The following is a 17,524-nucleotide window of genomic DNA, read 5'->3' on the forward strand; positions in this document are numbered from 1 at the left end:
CAGTGACACTACATTACATGAAAACATGCAGACCTTGATAACAGTGCCATCCTCTCCTTGGGAGCCCTTGTACAGTTTCTTCTGTTTGCCGTTACTGATGTTGAAGATTCTGTGGGAGGGGAACTAAAAGTTATACAAAAGGACAGGTCTAGAGACTTGACACCTCCACATACAGAAGTGCAGGTGTGCCTGTTTCGATCTCAACATGAAACACACCAACAGCTCAATACTCCAGGAGTAAATCACAAAGACATTTCTGCTGTTGAAGCACCAGTGGGTTAATCAATCCTCTGTTTTATCCACTGTCAGCGCGTCTCTACACAAGGACAATGGAGGACGATAAGTCGATAACCCAAAGTCAGACACTTTACATCCTGCCTCAGCAGTTAAGGTTATGACCCCACGACTTTCAGATCAAGGGACTGAGTCATCTGATCTAGGGAGTTCAAGGAAACATGTGACTGTGTTGTGTTCATGAGTCAGTGAACTCTGTGCCACATAGTGTGCTAACAGCACAGCAGCTCAGCTGGTAAGCATGTCTCTCCCCAGCTGACCACATGGGGTCACTAACAGCCTAACTGGTGTATTTCCACGAAGTGCAGGAAGGAAAGACCAGCAGCCACCAGCTGGCAGACAACCACCCACAAGGCCCAGTTGGCAGAGTGTGGGCTGAGGGCAGCCAGTCAACCATTGGTTCTCTTAAGCACCAATGCTTAGTTACATAAGGAACAAACCAGAGTCTGTTAAACAAAAGCCCTTTAACTCTACAACCTACATTTATCATTAAAGTGCAGTGAGATGTCCTAGTTTTCATAGTAGCATGAGGTGTGTTTACAGTTGACTTAAAGTATCTCCAGCTGAGGGAAAGCCCTTTTTGGACTTTTCTTCTTCTCCCACATTCCTCCTATTTACACCAGCTGATAAATAAAGCAGTACACTATAACTTGAAGGTGGTTGTTAACATAATTTTCCATATTAACTTTGACTTTCATAGCGTGTTGTTACTGTTGTTGACACAAGGTGGAGTATGTGAGTGAAAGATGGAAACACTTGTGCAGGCAGGCAGACCGAGGCATGAGTAGGATAAACTCAGGTCAGGCACATGGACAGCAGCATGTCTGTAGCTGCAGATAGCTAAAGACAGAACAAGCCAGGGGCAAGGCCCATAATCTCATCCGCCCTGTGTCGACAACACCTGAGTTAAGGGATAATCCACCTGCTAGGGAGGGATGACTGCACAGTCTGATAGATTACTGAGGGAGAGAGGTCACACGTACTCACAAAGAAACACACCTGCACACACACTAATATATACACGCACACATGCATACACGTGGACACACACACACACCCAACACTGACGTACAAACACACGTACACAGAAACACAAATCCATGCTGATAGATTCTGGGTTAAACTTGGAACATTGTTATACTCAGCAGTATAGTATCTGAGGGGTGAAAGAGACTGGTTTTTACATCAGAAGTTAATGGTTATCTGTAGGAGCCTGATGGCTTTGGAATGTGTTGGGTGGACAGGAGGATGTCACAGGATTGCTATAGGGGATACGGGTGGAGATCTGTGGATTTGGCAAATGAGGGGTTGAGGTCAGGTCAGATCCCCTTAAGGGAGAAATTATGGTTTATTACCCTATTACTTCGTCTTCCTGTCTAAGCATAAAATATGTAAGGATCGGCGAGAAGGAGGAGTGCCTAAATTGGAGTATATATACTTGTGTTAGTGGAAACCTGTTTTGTCTGAATGCTGTATTGAGTCTATGGGAAGAAATAAACTTGTTTTAGCTTTCATAATGTCCGTTGAGTGATTTACTCAGATAATTAGAACCTAACAATACAAAGTCATCGAGAGCAACAGAGACAGACAAGCAAGGACAGGTAGACTAGGCCCCCACCTAACGCTCCGGTCTTGACAACCAATAGCGGCGTACTTCCTGGTGGGGTCGATATCCATGTCATACAGCGTCGTCTTGCGTACGATGTGGTGGGTGCGGGTAAACACTGTTCCTTCATCTGACTGTGAACAAAACAAGATGTTAACATAACAAGAGGTTAAAACAGGTTAGACACTCACTGTCATGCTAGACCATTTATATAATGAGAGTTTTGGCAGACATACAGTTGGAAGTCGGAAGTTTATATACACCTTAGCCAAATACATTTAAACTCCGTTTTTCACAATTCCAGACATTTAATCCTAGTAAAAATTCCCTGCCTTTGGTCAGTTAGGATCACCACTTTATTTTAAGAATGTGAAATGTCAGAATAATAGTAGAGAATTATTTATTTCAGCTTTTATTTATTTAATCACATTCCCAGTGGGTCAGAAGTTTATATTACTCAATTAGTATTTGGTAGCATTGCCTTTAAATTGTTTAACTTGGGTCAAACGTTTCAGGTAGCCTTCCACAAGCTTCCCACAATAAGTTGGGTGAATTTTGGCCCATTCCTCCTGACAGAGCTGGTGTAACTCAGTCAGGTTTGTAGGCCTCCTTGCTCGCACATGCTTTTTCAGTTCTGCCTACACATTTTCTATAAGATTGAGGTCAGGGCTTTGTGATGGCCACTCCAATACCTTGACCTTGTTGTTCTTAAGCCATTTTGCCACAACTTTGAAAGTATGCTAGGGGTCATTGTCCATTTGGAAGATCCATTTGTGACCAAGCTTTAACTTCCTGACTGACATCTTGAGATGTTGCTTAAATATATCCACATCATTTTCCTGCCTCATGATGCCATCTATTTTGTGAAGTGCACCAATCCCTCCTGCAGCAAAGCACCCCCACGCCTCCCCCTTTTTCCTCCAAACATAACAATGGTCATTATGGCCAAACAGTTCTATTTTTGTTTCATCAGACCAGAGGACATTTCTCCAAAAAGTACGATCTTTGTCCCTATGTGCAGTTGCAAACCGTAGTCTGGCTTTTTTATGGTGGTTTTGGAGCAGTCGCTTCTTCCTTGCTGAGCGGCGAGTAACGGTCATGTTGTATGTCGATATAGGACTTGTTTTACTGTGGATACAGATACTTTTGTACCCGTTTCCTCCAGCATCTTCACAAGGTCCTTTGATGTTGTTCTGGGACTGATTTGCACTTTTCTCACCAAAGTACGTTAATCTTTAGGAGACAGAATGCATCTCCTTCCTGAGCGGTATGACGGCTGCGTGGTCCCATGGTGTTATTTGCTCACTATTGTTTGTACAGGTACCTTCAGGCGTTTGGAAATTGCTCCCAAGGATGAACCAGACTTGTGGAGGTCTACAATTTTTTTTTCTGAGGTCTTGGCTGATTTCTTTTGATTTTCCCATGATGTCAAGCAAAGAGGCACTGAGTTTGAAGGTCGGCCTTGAAATACATCCACAGGTACACCTACAATTGACTCAAATTATGTCAATTAGCCTATCAGAAGCTTCTAAAGCCATGACATAATTTTCTGGAATTTTCCAAGCTGTTTAAAGGCACAATCAACTTAGTGCATGTAAACTTCTGACCCACTGGAATTGTGATACAGTGAATTATAAGTGAAATAATCTGTCTGTAAACAATTGTTTGAAAAATGACTTGTGTCATGCACAAAGTAGATGTCCTAACCGACTTGCCAAAACTATAGTTTGTTAAGAAAACATTTGTGGAGTGGTTTAAAAACAGGCTTTAATGACTCCAACATAAGTGTTTATAAACTTCCAACTTCAACTGTAGTTAGAATGGGTCATAGTACAGTGGTTCGTCCTTTAAAAGTTGCAGCGTACTGCGGCGCAGCTTGCTTGGATTTTATGGCACGTTTTTTAAGTGTGAAACACTGGTACCATTAATGCTAGATTGACTACCAGAGGGCATCTTTGAGAAGCATTTGAAAGCCTTCAATAGAGGTCGTACTAGAGAATGTAAAACCTTTTTTAGTAAGAACATAGTATATGGGACTGATTTTAAGAAATTGAGCTTTATTAATTTGATTAACATTATGGTGTTTCTATTCCAAGAAAAACGAAAAACCCTCTGGGTTTCCATTAGGATGGAACGGAATATATGGCGCTGTACAACGTGATGGTCGGGAGTAGGCTACAGTACTTGGCTATTTAGCTAAAGAATCCCTGTGTCGTGCGGGCACGCCGGGGAGGAAGGAGTAGGCTGTCCTTGTAAATAAGAATATGTTCTAAACTGACTTGCCTTGTTAAACAAAGGTTACACTAAGAGCATAACATTTATACACCCTAATTGTATAATTGTAGTCTAACCAATAACCAAACGGAGATCCAGTGAAAATAAAAATCTCATTGATTTATCAAGACCATTCCCCATGCTTGTCTCAGAGCAGCGTGAAACGGTGCTAAAATAGTTGTAGGCTATTGCTTCAAATCCTATTGCTTCTAACTTCAATATGCTCTTTAAATAAATAAGACCTACACCACTTTTAACAGCACATTACTCAACACTAGTGAGACTCATGCCGCCTACGGTAGGCTACAGTATATCAAAAAATATGACGTGACTCTCCGCCAATAATTACATATAGAGGATTGGAGGATTCTAAATTGAAACCAAAAGCCGCCTCATGGGTCTCCGGGTGGTGGCCGGCACGGGTATCTGTAGCAACGCATTTTGCATTGCGATGCGGTGACTTGTGGATGGGGCCACTGGGGAGGCCCCATCCACAAAGTATCAAAATACAGAGAGGTGTTGGTAAAGGTATATTGTGCTGCTAATAGCCCATAATGGGCTATAATAATCTGTACATAGTGTCCAGGTCAGGATAACCAAAACATTTCTTTATTAAAGACTATCAGAAAGAATGTGGGTACTTATTTATTTTGATCCAAAACCATGAATGAGTGAGTCACTCAGCTTTATGTAGGTGCCGGCTATATGACTGTGTCATCAACTTGATAATATATAACGAGATTTTGGAGGTTATTTTGTTTTCAAAAAAACGAAAGTGAGCGATTGTAATCTGAATAAAGGCCAAAATTATATTTGTAAAGGCCAAAATATTTATTTCTGTTTTTAGAGGGAAAGAAACCCAGGGCCAATTGTGCGCCGCCCTATGGGACTTCCAATCACGGTCGGATGTCATACATGATAATACTTTTTGTGGTATTATTTGTTTTGTCTTTTCTGGTGGATTAAACTGAAATTGCAACCAATCACGGCCGGTTGTGTTACAGCCAACCTAACTAAGAAATACATTTGACGATAGAATCCTCCCCCTACCCTCCTTCTAGGCAAGTTTATTGTCCAGCTACCGAATAATAGCCTTAATGGCGCTGTACAACATGACCGTGTGTGTTTGAAAGAGTATTTTCCAGAAAGCAACAATTTGTTTACCTTCATTAGACAACTTTGTTCCAATATTTCTATAATTCAGTGATATTTATTCCCATAGTAATTCGTTATGGATCCATAACTAAATAAACGTCGGCATTTTGAAAGAGTATTTTTATCATTATTTTATTAACGAAAGCATAAAGATGCCATTATTAGTTTGAACGTGCAGATTGGCACTAAGAACAGCGGGAATGTTTCCCTAGTCAGCGCCATTATTAGTGCAATGCCCCTTAAAGTCTTGCTCTGTGCTACCCAGTGGGGTGGGGTGGGGGTCCACCCCCCATGGGCTAGGTTCATCTTCTGTGTGCGGCTCTGTGGCCCATCCCGTGCCCCAGGTCCTCGTGCCTTGAACCTTGCGCGCTTTCAGTGGATACAGCTGGAGAGCTGCAAGGCAATCCTATTGTGCCCCACTCGGGAGCCATGACAAACATGACCAATATAAACTCAGCAAAAAAATAAACGTCCCATTTTCAGGACCATGTCTTTCAAAGATAATTCGTAAAAATCCAAATAACTTCACAGATCTTCATTGTAAAGGGTTTAAACACTGTTTCCCATGCTTGTTCAATGAACCATAAACAATTAATGAACATGCACCTGTGGAACGGTCGTTAAGACACTAACAGCTTACAGACGGTAGGCAATTAAGGTCACAGTTAGGACACTAAAGAGGCCTTTCTACTGACTCTAAAAATCACCAAAAGAAAGATGCCCAGGGTCTCTGCTCATCTGCGTGAGGACTGCAGCTGTGGCCAGGGCAATAAATTGCAATGTCCATACTGTGAGACGCCTAAGACAGCGCTACAGGGAGACAGGACGGACAGCTGATCATCCTCACAGTGGCAGACCATGTGTAAGGTCTTCCCTGTGGCTCAGTTGGTAGAGCATGGTGTGTGCAACGCCAGGGTTGTGGGTTCGATTCCCACAGGGGGCCAGTATAAAAAATAAAATGCATGAAATTAAATGTATGAAATGTATGCATTCACTACTGTAAGTCGCTCTGGATAAGAGCGTCTGCTAAATGACTAAAATGTAAAAATGTAACAACACCTGCACAGGATCGGTACATCCGAACATCACCCCTGCGGGACAGGTACAAGATGGCAACAACAAATGCCCAACATTCCCCCCAGAAATGTCTGGGAACTTGCAGGTGCCTTGTTGGAAGAGCGGGATAACATCTCACAGCAAGAACTGGCAAATCTGGTGCAGTCCATGAGGAGGAGATGCACTGCAGTACTTAATGCAGCTGGTGGCCACACCAGATACTGACTGTTACTTTTGATTTTGTTCAGGGACACATTAGTCCATTTCTGTTAGTCACATGTCTGTGGAACTTGTTCAGTTCATGTCTCAGTTGTTCAATCTTGTTATGTTCATACAAATATTTACACATGCTAAGTTTGTTGAAAATAAATGCAGTTGACAGTGAGAGGACGTTTCTTTTTATATTGTCCTACTAATAACAGGGTTAATAACATATCTGGGAGAATATCCAAGGGGCTTTTATATCATTCTAAATTAATAATCGCTTTGTTTAAAAAAAGATGATTTAGTTTTCAAATAACGTAAAATGAGTGACAAAAATACCATTCTTGAACATGGGGTGAGACATTGTTATTAATTTGTAAATAAAGTCGGTTTGTTATTTAGATTTTTTTTTCTTCTGTTTTTAGAGGGAGAAAAACCAAAGACCTACAGTCATCTCATGGGTCTCCCAGTAGAGGCCGGCACAGCTATTGAACCAGCATATGTAGCAACACAGCTTGCATACAATGCATTGTCTTATACCATTGCACCACTCAGGTGCTGTACAACGTGACCGGTCGGGAGTAGTCTACACTACTATAGTAAGAGCAAAATAATCCTAACAAAATAAAATTATAAAAACCTTAGTGTAACAACAGTTTTAGTAAGTAACACTGAAGTCGTGCACAATTATCAGTTTCTATTTAGGTTTATGTCTCCCATTCACTGTCAGTTAGAGACACAGTAGGACCCAAAAGCATAATCAGTGCTCTAACTCCCCCTTGCGCTGGTCTGGAGCAATGAAGTGGTGATGCAGGGTACCGTACTAAACCACAAATTACCTCTAAGTCCCGCAGCATAATCGCTAAACTTTTAGTGGAGCAACCACTGTATGCATCCCAGTGCAAACTCTGTATGACAACATTTTGTGACGTTTTTGTTCGTTTTGGACTTCGGCGAGGGTTTCTTCTGCTGTTCAGGCACAAAATGTTTTTTTCTGGAGGCAAGCCGAAGTTCGGAGCCGAAGTCTACGCCCCTTCGTCGGTGATTGGTCAACAGTAGGTATTCTTCAATAGTCTTTGTTGTCATTCAACGAGAGACAACTTTTTAATAGAAAAATACTGCACCAAACATCTTAGTTAAATTTTAAATTGCGCGGCAAATATCTATTCGGCAAAAACGTCATAATGAATGACAGATTTCTTGAGTTATCTTAGATTAATTCTGAGGATGTGTATACTGGCTACGGCGTCTCAAAATGGACAAACAGTACTTTGCCGCTGTTTTCTCGTTTTTCAAGCTACTGAAGCATGCTGATGCCTTTATAGTGGCCTAGTCTTGAGGGCCCTCTGAGCCCCCTGGGTCAGGAATTTGACTATTTTTGTAGAGCAGCCTTGTGAAAATGTCACTGTGACCCTCATAAGCAATGGGCGAGGAACACGGGAGGGGGAGAGCATTTATTTGCAGCAAGTTGGCGGGGGACTTTGGGTATATAACAGATAGAATGACACAGAAAGCCTTTGAGGAAAAGTGTCATTATTAAATAGGCCACTTGGAGTTTAATTAATTACCTGTAAGCAACAAGGATTTTCAAATGAAATATCTCAATATACAGTAGAGGGGTTGGTTGAGCCAAGATTAAGAATGTGGTCCATTGCCGAAATATGCTGAGAGAAGAAGATCTTGGCAAGAATCTTTTTTGCCAAGACGTGCTACAAAAGCATCAGTCCTCCAAATTTAGTTTAACCGCAGCAACAGCTGTTCTGGAGCAGCGTCATTGTGTGTGTGTGTATGTGTGTGTGTGTGTGTGTGTGTGTGTGTGTGGTGTGTATAGCGGCCTTTACCTTCTGCGCTGTGCGGAAGTAGATGCTCTTGTCAGCGCCACAGCTGATCATCCTCACCTTGCCGTCATTGGCTGAAAGAGAAGAAACACTGTTATTATGCCAATAGTAACCATGTTAACTTCAAACAGCGAGCTAGTGTCACACTTGACACTTCCATGACACCTATGGATGCCAAAAAGTCTAAGTTACATTAACTAATATAACAGTTAAGGGAGTGAGACTTGAGAGTTTGAGGTAAAGGGGGGCGTGGTTGGCGGGATGATGTAAAGGGTCAAAGGTCGTCTGCGAGTCTCACCAGCGAATCGGACGGCGGTGATGGAGGAGGAGTGTTCATCCAGCGTCTGCAGCAGGCTGTACTCCTGCTCTGCGTCCAGCACATGGATCAGACGGTCTCGACTAGCTGTGGCTAGTAGCTTCAGCCCTGCCAGATATAACATAAACACACACACAACAGGACATCAGCAACTTTCCAACAGCCAACACCTGTTCTCCATCTTAGTGGTGGTAAACCTGTTTCATTACAGTGAGTTGTCTTTCATGTTTTTAACAGCCATAATACATCCTGTTGAGTACAGTGGTACTCTGGTGAACATGTGCTCCACAGACTGCTCCCTGACATAGCAATGCCACGTGTGGACTCACTGTAACCTCTTAAAGCGTGCTTGTTGCTACAGATGTAGGATCTTAATTTGAGCCAGTTTGCTACAGCAGGAAAATAATCCTGTAGCAACAGGAAATGTAGATTAGGTGGATTATAATTAATTTAAATTTTTGTAGGGGTTGATACATTTTTCGTAAAGGAAATTCAAGTCTGAAATTTCAAAGTGGAAATTGAAAACTTCAGAAGCCTTTTTAAACTTAAAATATTTTACAAGTTTTACATTTTCTACAATGCAGGAAAGTTCTCCTGCAACAGGGTGATCAAATGAAGATCCTACATCTGTATTACTTTTATTCCTGTTAACGGTAATCTATTAATGAGAGGACACAGCAGTGCAAACTCTCTTTTTCCTTAGAGGCTCACTGAGAAATGAGACCAGTGCTACGGTATGCCAAGCATGAGCCATGTAGGGATCGCCTGCATAGAGGGATATGAAATATCCTCAGCTAGGTCGAGTCCAATATTTCTCACTAAAATCATACTGGAAAACTAGATTAAACTGCTTTCTAAATATTTTATCAATTTATTTATAGATGCCTCTACAGCTATTTGCATATGCAAGGATATTCACTGCAACATCTTACCATGCTTATGTGGAGGTACTGCACATGGTCAACAAATGTGATTATATTAGCATAATACCCATGTGAATTGTCAATCAAAAATTGATTTAAAGCACTCTACCGAGGGACTTGATTGAATTTCCAACCTGATTCAACTGAGTAAATGAAAAGCACTATCTATTTAGCTTATCCTCTCCTTGCTGAGATTGCACATCGATCCTGGATCTGGCAGCTTTGTGACTGTGTTAACCTTGTTTCCAGCAAGATACAATAGCAAGGGCAAACGCTAGACTTAAAACGTATTGAGCATATCGAGTGTACCCATGGGTGGTCTAGTCAAATTGCCGTGGTCTTCGGGAGGCTTTGTCCCTTAATTATATTTCTATGATAGTAGGCAGGCAGGCTACCTGAACACAGCAGTTCTGCAGGACAATGGTAAGTAACAGCTCTGAATATTAGCACCCTGGAGGTGTTAATGTACAGTGCAGTGCGGCAGCCAGAGGGCGTGTCAGTGTACTGGGTTTATTCTTAGCCCTTCTATCTTCCCCTCTGTGTATGTAGTGGCAACCACCAACGAATGGCCTAGAGAGGAATGATCCACGGAGAGAATCTTAATATCATTAATACTCCTATTAACAGGTGAGCCACTGGATGCGTCCCAAATGGCACCCTATTTCCTATACAGCGCACTACGATAACCTTATGGGCCCTTGTCAAAAGTAGTGCACTACAGTGCATTCAGAAAGTATTCAGACCCCTTCCCTTTTCCACATTTTGTTACGTTGACAGCCTTATTCTAAAATGGATTAAATAAAAAAATGTCCTCATCAACCTACACACAATACCCCATAATGACAAATCGAAAACAGGTCATTAGAATTTTTTGCAAATCAAAACTAGATGGTGTTCAGAGATAGATGGGAGGGGTTGAGGGGAGCTGAAGGGTGGGACAAAAAAAGAAGATAACTAATGTAAAACTATACTTTGTCCGTAAAATGTATATAGTATGTATAAGCTGGAAGTAGAAGCCTAAGTGTTGTTGTCCATTAGTTAACTCCAATTAGGGGAGGGGTGGTAGGGTTAGGAGAAAATAACAAAGGGGAAGTAAACTATATATATATATATATATATATATATATATATATATGGGGGATTGGAAATGATGCAGACAATTACATTGATAGAAGCAACAAACTATCTGCAATATTAAAGCTGATCCACCCACTAAAAAAAATGTTACATTGAAAATGACTAAAATAACTAACTTCTAGAGTGCTTTGAGAGTCCCATTCTATTGCACAAATGCCTATTTAGAGCTTCGATTTTACAGTGTTCATTGGGAATGTCAATTCCTACGACGCTCGTTTATAAAATAATTGACATATATTTGAGCACAAACCAACCTTCTTATAACTTGCTGGAGCTCTGAAGTGGTTTGTTTCAGAAGTCAACGGGAGGTTGGTGAAGCATCTGGCAAGCAGCTGAAGGTGGTTTATAACTCCAGTAGTATCATTAACCATGGTCTCTTTAATTTCCTCCCAGGAGAGTGGAAGCCACTGTCTGACTTACCCGTCTCAGGCTTGGAGTATTCCAGACAAAGGATCTCAGAGTCGTGGGCCTGAACGTTCAGAATCTCCTCCATGCTCACTAGCTCATGGATCCTGCAACAGCAATTAGAATAGAATAGTACTTTATTAGTCCTTAACACAACAAACACAACTTTTTTGGGAGGACCACATATGGTTCACAGTACAGCTGTCTCTCTACACAGAGACACCACAGGGCCGCAGTAGAATGCAGAGTAGACCGCCATCATTTACTTTTGTGTGACATTCTAATTTACAACAAGTAGCCTTGGTGTTCACCGGGTCCTTAGTGATCTAGCCATGGTGCATCCATCCATCCATCCATTTACAGTTGAAGTCGGATTATTTACATACATTTATGTTGGAGTCATTAAAACTCGTTTTTCAACCACTCCACACATTTCTTGTTAACAAACTATAGTTTTGGCAAGTTGGTTAGGACATCTACTTTGTGCATGACACAAGTCATTTTTCAAACAATTGTTTACAGACAGATTATTTCACTTATAATTCACTGTATCACTATTCCAGTGGGTCAGAAGTTTACTGTGCCTTTAAACAGCTTGGAAAATTCCAGAAAATTATGTCATGGCTTTAGAAGCTTCTGATAGGATAATTGACATCACTTTAGTCAATTGGAGGTGTACCTGTGGATGTATTTCAAAGCCTACCTTCAAAGTCAGTGCCTCTTTGCTTGACATCATGGGAAAATCAAAAGAAATCAGCCAAGACCTCAGAAAAAGAAATTGTAGACCTCCACAAGTCTGGTTCATTTTCCAAACACCTGAAGGTACCACGTTCATCTGTACAAACAATAGTACGCAAGTATAAACACCATGGGACCACGCAGCTGTCAAACCACTCAGGAAGGAGACGTGTTCTGTCTCCTAGAGATGAATGTACTTTGGTGCGAAAAGTGCAAATCAATCCCAGAAAAACAGCAAAGGACCTTGTGAAGATGCTGGAGGAAACGGATACAAAACTATCTATATCCACAGTAAAATGAGTCCTATATCAACATAACCTGAAAGGCCGCTCAGCAAGGAAGAAGCCACTGCTCCAAAACCGCCATAAAAAAGCCAGACTACGGTTTGCAACTGCACATGGGGACAAAGATCGTACTTTTTGGACAAATGTCCTCTGGTCTGATGAAACAAAAATAGAACTGTTTGGCCATAATGACCATTGTTATGTTTGGAGGAAAAAGGGGGATGCTTGCAAGCCGAAGAACACCATCCCAACCGTGAAGCACGGGGGTGGCAGCATCATGTTGTGGGGGTGCTTTGCTGCAGGAGGGACTGGTGCACTTCACAAAATAGATGACATCATGAGGCAGGAAAATGATGTGGATATATTGAAGCAACATCTCAAGACATCAGTCAGGAAGTTAAAGCTTGGTCGCAAATGGGTCTTGAAAATGGACAATGACCCCAAGCATACTTCCAAAGTTGTGGCAAAATGGCTTAAGGACAACAAAGACAAGGTATTGGAGTGGCCATCACAAAGCCCTGACCTCAATCTCATAGAAAATGTGTAGGCAGAACTGAAAAAGCATGTGCGAGCAAGGAGCCCTACAAACCTGACTCATTTACACCAGCTCTGTCAGGAGGAATGGGCCAAAATTCACCCAACTTATTGTGGGAAGCTTGTGGAAGGCTACCTGAAATGTTTGACCCAAGTTAAACAATTTAAAGGCAATGGTACCAAATACTAATTGAGTGCATGTAAACTTCTGACCCACTGGTAATGTGATGAAAGAAATAAAAGCTGAAATAAATCATTCTCTCTACTATTATTCTGACCAAGTGGTGATCCTAACTGACCTAAGACAGGGAATTTGTACTAGGATTAAATGTCAGGAATTGTGAAAAACTGAGTTTAAATGTAGTTGGCTAAGGTGTATGTAAACTTCCGACTTCAAATGTATGTGGAAAGATGCAGTCAGGGGCAGGGCTGCAGCTTGAATGGACTCTAACCTCCTCTAACCCCAATTTAACAACACGGTGATTGGGAGTCAGACAGGGCAGTGCACAATTGACCCAGCATCAACCGTGTTAGGGTTTGGCCGGGGTAGGCCGTCGTTGTAAATAAGAATTTGTTCGTAACTGACTTGCCTAGTTAAATAAAGGTTAAATAAATACATTTTAAAAAACACAGCTCTGAGAACACACACCCTCCCAGGAGTCTAATTAAGGGAATTGAATTAGGACAGAGGTGCTGATGCCTGAAGGGTGGAGATTAAAAACAAGGCTCCCTCTAGGAAGGCATGGGAGAGGTACTGTACCTCAGGGTTTTCCCCGGATGAAGGTCTACTAACCCAAACATTGATTGCTTAAACAAGATCCTATCAATTGTTTGTAGAGTTATCAAGGCTACCAATGTACTAGAGTTTCTCGTTCTACTATAGTTTCTTCCATAGACTTGCAGGTGTGCGAACAAACACTATTTTTCTCCGACAGTACCTCAAGGTGCCGGTGCGGTCGCCCGACGCCAGGTGCTGCCCGTCTGGGCTCACACACATGGTCCTGATGCCCGTCCTGGTCTCTGAGGTCTGGGGGTCGGCCTTCTCTCCGTTCCCCGAGTTGAGGCACTCTGTGTCCAGCAGGCCGGCCGTGTTGTTGTCCATGTAGATGATCTTCTGGAGGTCCTGGAGAGACAGAGAGAGAGAGAAGTGGAGGGACGGGTTATTAGCTGAGAAAACCATACACTGTAGATTCACCATCAATCGATCTCTGTCAGGTGGTTGTGTGTGCTGCAGAGTCAGTGTCCCCCTCTCACGGCATAACTCCTGATTCATAGGTTCCTCTCCTCCTTGAGTAGAACAACTATCTACCAAAACTCAATCAGCAGCCATTCGTGTTGAGATCAGGAGTTATTTAGCTTGACGGGAGTGTGTGAGACATACGTTGCAGGCAGCTGAGGAGGGCGGGGGTTACGGTTAAAGGAGGGGGAGTTGGTGAGCTAGCAGGAGTTCCAGGGTGTGTTGAAAGACAGACGTACGTTGCTGATGACGTTGCGGCTGAGGGCGGTGCTGTGACCGTCAGTGTTCCAGAGCCGGATGGTGTTGTCTGAGGAACAGCTGAGGAAGGAGCCTGGAGGCAGACAGGGCTGCTCACCATCACTTACCCTGTCCGGATACACCTGTCCAGGTACACAGAACATGGAACATTAGTAGACCCGACGTCTAGAAGAGATGATGTATACATTCATACAGATACAAGGTTTCAGAATGCCCTGACGAAGGCTTTGTGACGCAACATATTCCTCCAGGCCTCCCCTCCCTGGCCTTACCTCGACGCTCCACACGCAAGCCGAGTGGTAGAGGGCGGAATAGACCTTGCCCACTTTCCTGAGGTCCCGTACGTCCCACACGTACAGGCTGTGGTCGTTGTAGACACAGGACAGCCAGCGGCTCGCAGGGTCATATGAGACAGCCACCGTGTCAGGGTACCGGGCGTCCATCTTGTGGCTGAAGAGGTGGCTGGAGGGAGAGAGGGAGGGAGGGATGGGAGAGTTGATATGTAATAGCACTGTTACACTGTGATTTAAAAAAAAGTAGACATTGAATTTATAAAGCACTTTTCCAGAACCCAGAGATAATTTACCGTTAAAGTACAAAATACTTAAAAAGTCACCCAATACAAGGGTTATGGAAAAGCCCAACTTTAATGGTAATTTAATAGTTGTGTTTTTAGGCAGTTTATCAGCTGTGCTTTTGACCAGAACATGATGTGCATACTGGGAGAGGTCTGGCTTCTTTATGGTGTGTCCCACAGAAACTTCTATAAACAGTAGCGAGCTGGCCTTGATGGCAGGCTTCACTTAATAGTAGCTTCGTCATGAGCATAACTACACAGCCATCTATGGGCCCTGTTCAAAAGTAGTGCACTAAATAGGGAATAAGGTATCATTTGGGACACAACCATGCAGGGCGGCAGGCAGCCTAGTGGTTAGAGCGTTGGGCCAGAAGGTTGCTGGATCGAATCCCCGAGCTGACAAGGTAAAAATCTGTCATTCTGCCCCTGAGCAAGGCAGTTAACCCACTGTTCTCCCGGGGGGGGACACAGGATAGGAACACAATCTGATATTTAACTCCAGCTGGGCCCACGTGCATCCTGGATGAAAAGTAATAGCAAAAAGGAAATCATTCGGGGGTATTTTGTGTGGTTGGTGTGTTTGGTATTTGCATTGGTATGTAGAGTATGATGCTGTATGAGAAGCAGATACCACACAACCCATACCACTCTGCTAACCAACTAGACTGCTCTCACTTCCCACAGTCACAAAGAAACTATTCAGCCACTGGACACTTTATTCACAATCAGGGCATCATGTAAAAGTCATTATATTGACATTTAAATTGCTTGACTTTTTTTTAATAGTGTTCATTTTTCTTAAAATACACCCTTGCAGACACGAAAACCTCTTTACGTTGTTTATAATATCAACGTTTTGGTCTGAGACCTTTTTCCGAGACACTCACCTTTACCTCTCTGGCTCTGACTGACACTCACCTAGCCTCCACCACGGTGGCGATGTCTGTGCCCAGGCAGTGTGGGCGTGGCAGGGTACAGATGAAGTGCAGGTTGACAGGGCTGAAGACCCTCACGGTGCCGTCTGCACAGCCACAGAAGATCAGCTCCTCTGTCACAGACAGAGACGTGGCCTGAGTTGTCTGGGGAGCGGAGGAGAGGAAGGGGGGTTAGAGAGGACATACTGTACAAACATATACACACCGTTGCTTCCCCTGCTATTGTACAGAGTATATGAGACTGGCCACCACGTCTGGCTCTTTTCCCCTCTGCATAAAACAGTTTCAATTGAAAAAACATTTGTTGTGTTGAATTAAGGAGTGGGATTTTAAAGAGGCTCTGGATGTTAATTTAAGGGCCTTTCAAGCACCACCTTGAAAATACTCTAGGGGAAACACTGACGATCTGCTGCACAACATAGGCTTATAGGTCTTCAGGGAAATACATTTGCACAGACAGCAGAAAGAACTAGAGTGCTGTCTGTCACTGATATTGAACCGATTGAAGACCATTGTCAGTGAAGCATCAGAGAACCCGCTTCTTGGCACTAGCACTCAGCACCACAGACTTGTTATTTTGTGTAAATACTGATTGCTAATATCTGCTCATTTCACTTGCCAATATTACCGACTTTACTTTCGCTAGGCCCCTGGGCAAACAATATGAAAACATCTCTCAAGTAATTTAATTTAGGCAGAAGATGTGGCTTCACTAGAAAAGCAATATTGTGCAAAGTTAACCGCAGAAGCAGGATGCCAGAAACAGAATGATATGCAATATATTTCCCTGTGGTAAAGCTGAAAGATGCAAGGTATCCAGAAACCACAAATGCTTGCGTGCAGCATAATGAGATCTAGGCCTACAGCTTGTAAACAACAATATCATTTTCCAATTTACCAGTATGACGCTTAGAATAATGTATAACAGCGATTCAGCCAGCCATGGTGCCCAGATTGGACACATATTTAGCTCCAAGTCCAACAACAGTAATTTACTCAATCTTTTACACATTCCCCCATTGGGCTTGGGTTGCCAAAGCATGCTGTGCTTCCCTACAATTTAAAAAATATATATATATATATTTCACCTTTATTTAATCAGGTAGGCAAGTTGAGAACAAGTTCTCATTTACAATTGCGACCTGGCCAAGATAAAGCAAAGCAGTTTGACACATACAACAACACAGAGTTATACATGGAGTAAAACAAACATACAGAAAAATAAGTCTATATACAAAGTGAGCAAATGAGGTGAGATAAGGGAGGTAAAGGCAAAAAAAGGCCATGGTGGCAAAGTAAATACAATATAGCAAGTAAAACACTGGAATGGTAGATTTGCAGTGGAAGAAAGTGCAAAGTAGAAATATAAATAATGGGGTGCAAAGGAGCAAAATAAATAAATACAGTAGGGGAAGAGGTAGTTGTTTGGGCTAAATTATAGATGGGCTATGTACAGGTGCAGTAATCTGTGAGCTGCTCTGACAGCTGGTGCTTAAAGCTAGTGAGGGAGATAAGTGTTTCCAGTTTTAGAGATTGTTGTGGTTCGTTCCAGCCATTGGCAGCAGAGAACTGGAAGGAGAGGCGGCCGAAGGAGGAATTGGCTTTGGGGGTGACCAGAGAGATATACCTGCTGGATCGCGTGCTACAGGTGGGTGCTGTTATGGTGACCAGCAAGCTGAGATAAGGGGGAACTTTACCTAGCAGGGTCTTGTAGATGACCTGGAGCCAGTGGATTTGGCGACGAGTATGAAGC

General features: G+C 42.7%; 1 protein-coding gene across 4 annotated transcripts in view; it reads right to left on the minus strand.

Moving 5' to 3' along the window:
- The window catches only part of mapkbp1 (mitogen-activated protein kinase binding protein 1), a 73,115-nt gene that overhangs the window by 16,421 nt on the left and 39,170 nt on the right, over positions 1-17,524 (minus strand). For all 4 annotated transcript variants that reach the window (XM_082974350.1, XM_082974348.1, XM_082974352.1 and 1 more), the window contains 9 exons: positions 15,755-15,915; positions 14,532-14,721; positions 14,241-14,381; positions 13,703-13,887; positions 11,224-11,315; positions 8,726-8,851; positions 8,431-8,501; positions 1,913-2,034; positions 34-109 (listed from right to left, as the gene is read on the minus strand). In XM_082974350.1, coding sequence (XP_082830476.1) covers positions 34-109; positions 1,913-2,034; positions 8,431-8,501; positions 8,726-8,851; positions 11,224-11,315; positions 13,703-13,887; positions 14,241-14,381; positions 14,532-14,721; positions 15,755-15,915 — 1,164 coding nt within the window. The remainder of the gene's footprint in view (positions 1-33; positions 110-1,912; positions 2,035-8,430; positions 8,502-8,725; positions 8,852-11,223; positions 11,316-13,702; positions 13,888-14,240; positions 14,382-14,531; positions 14,722-15,754; positions 15,916-17,524) is intronic.

The sequence above is a fragment of the Salmo salar genome, chromosome 01 (genome assembly GCF_965601325.2).
Source record: "Salmo salar chromosome 01, fSalSal1, whole genome shotgun sequence".
NCBI lineage: Eukaryota > Metazoa > Chordata > Actinopteri > Salmoniformes > Salmonidae > Salmo > Salmo salar.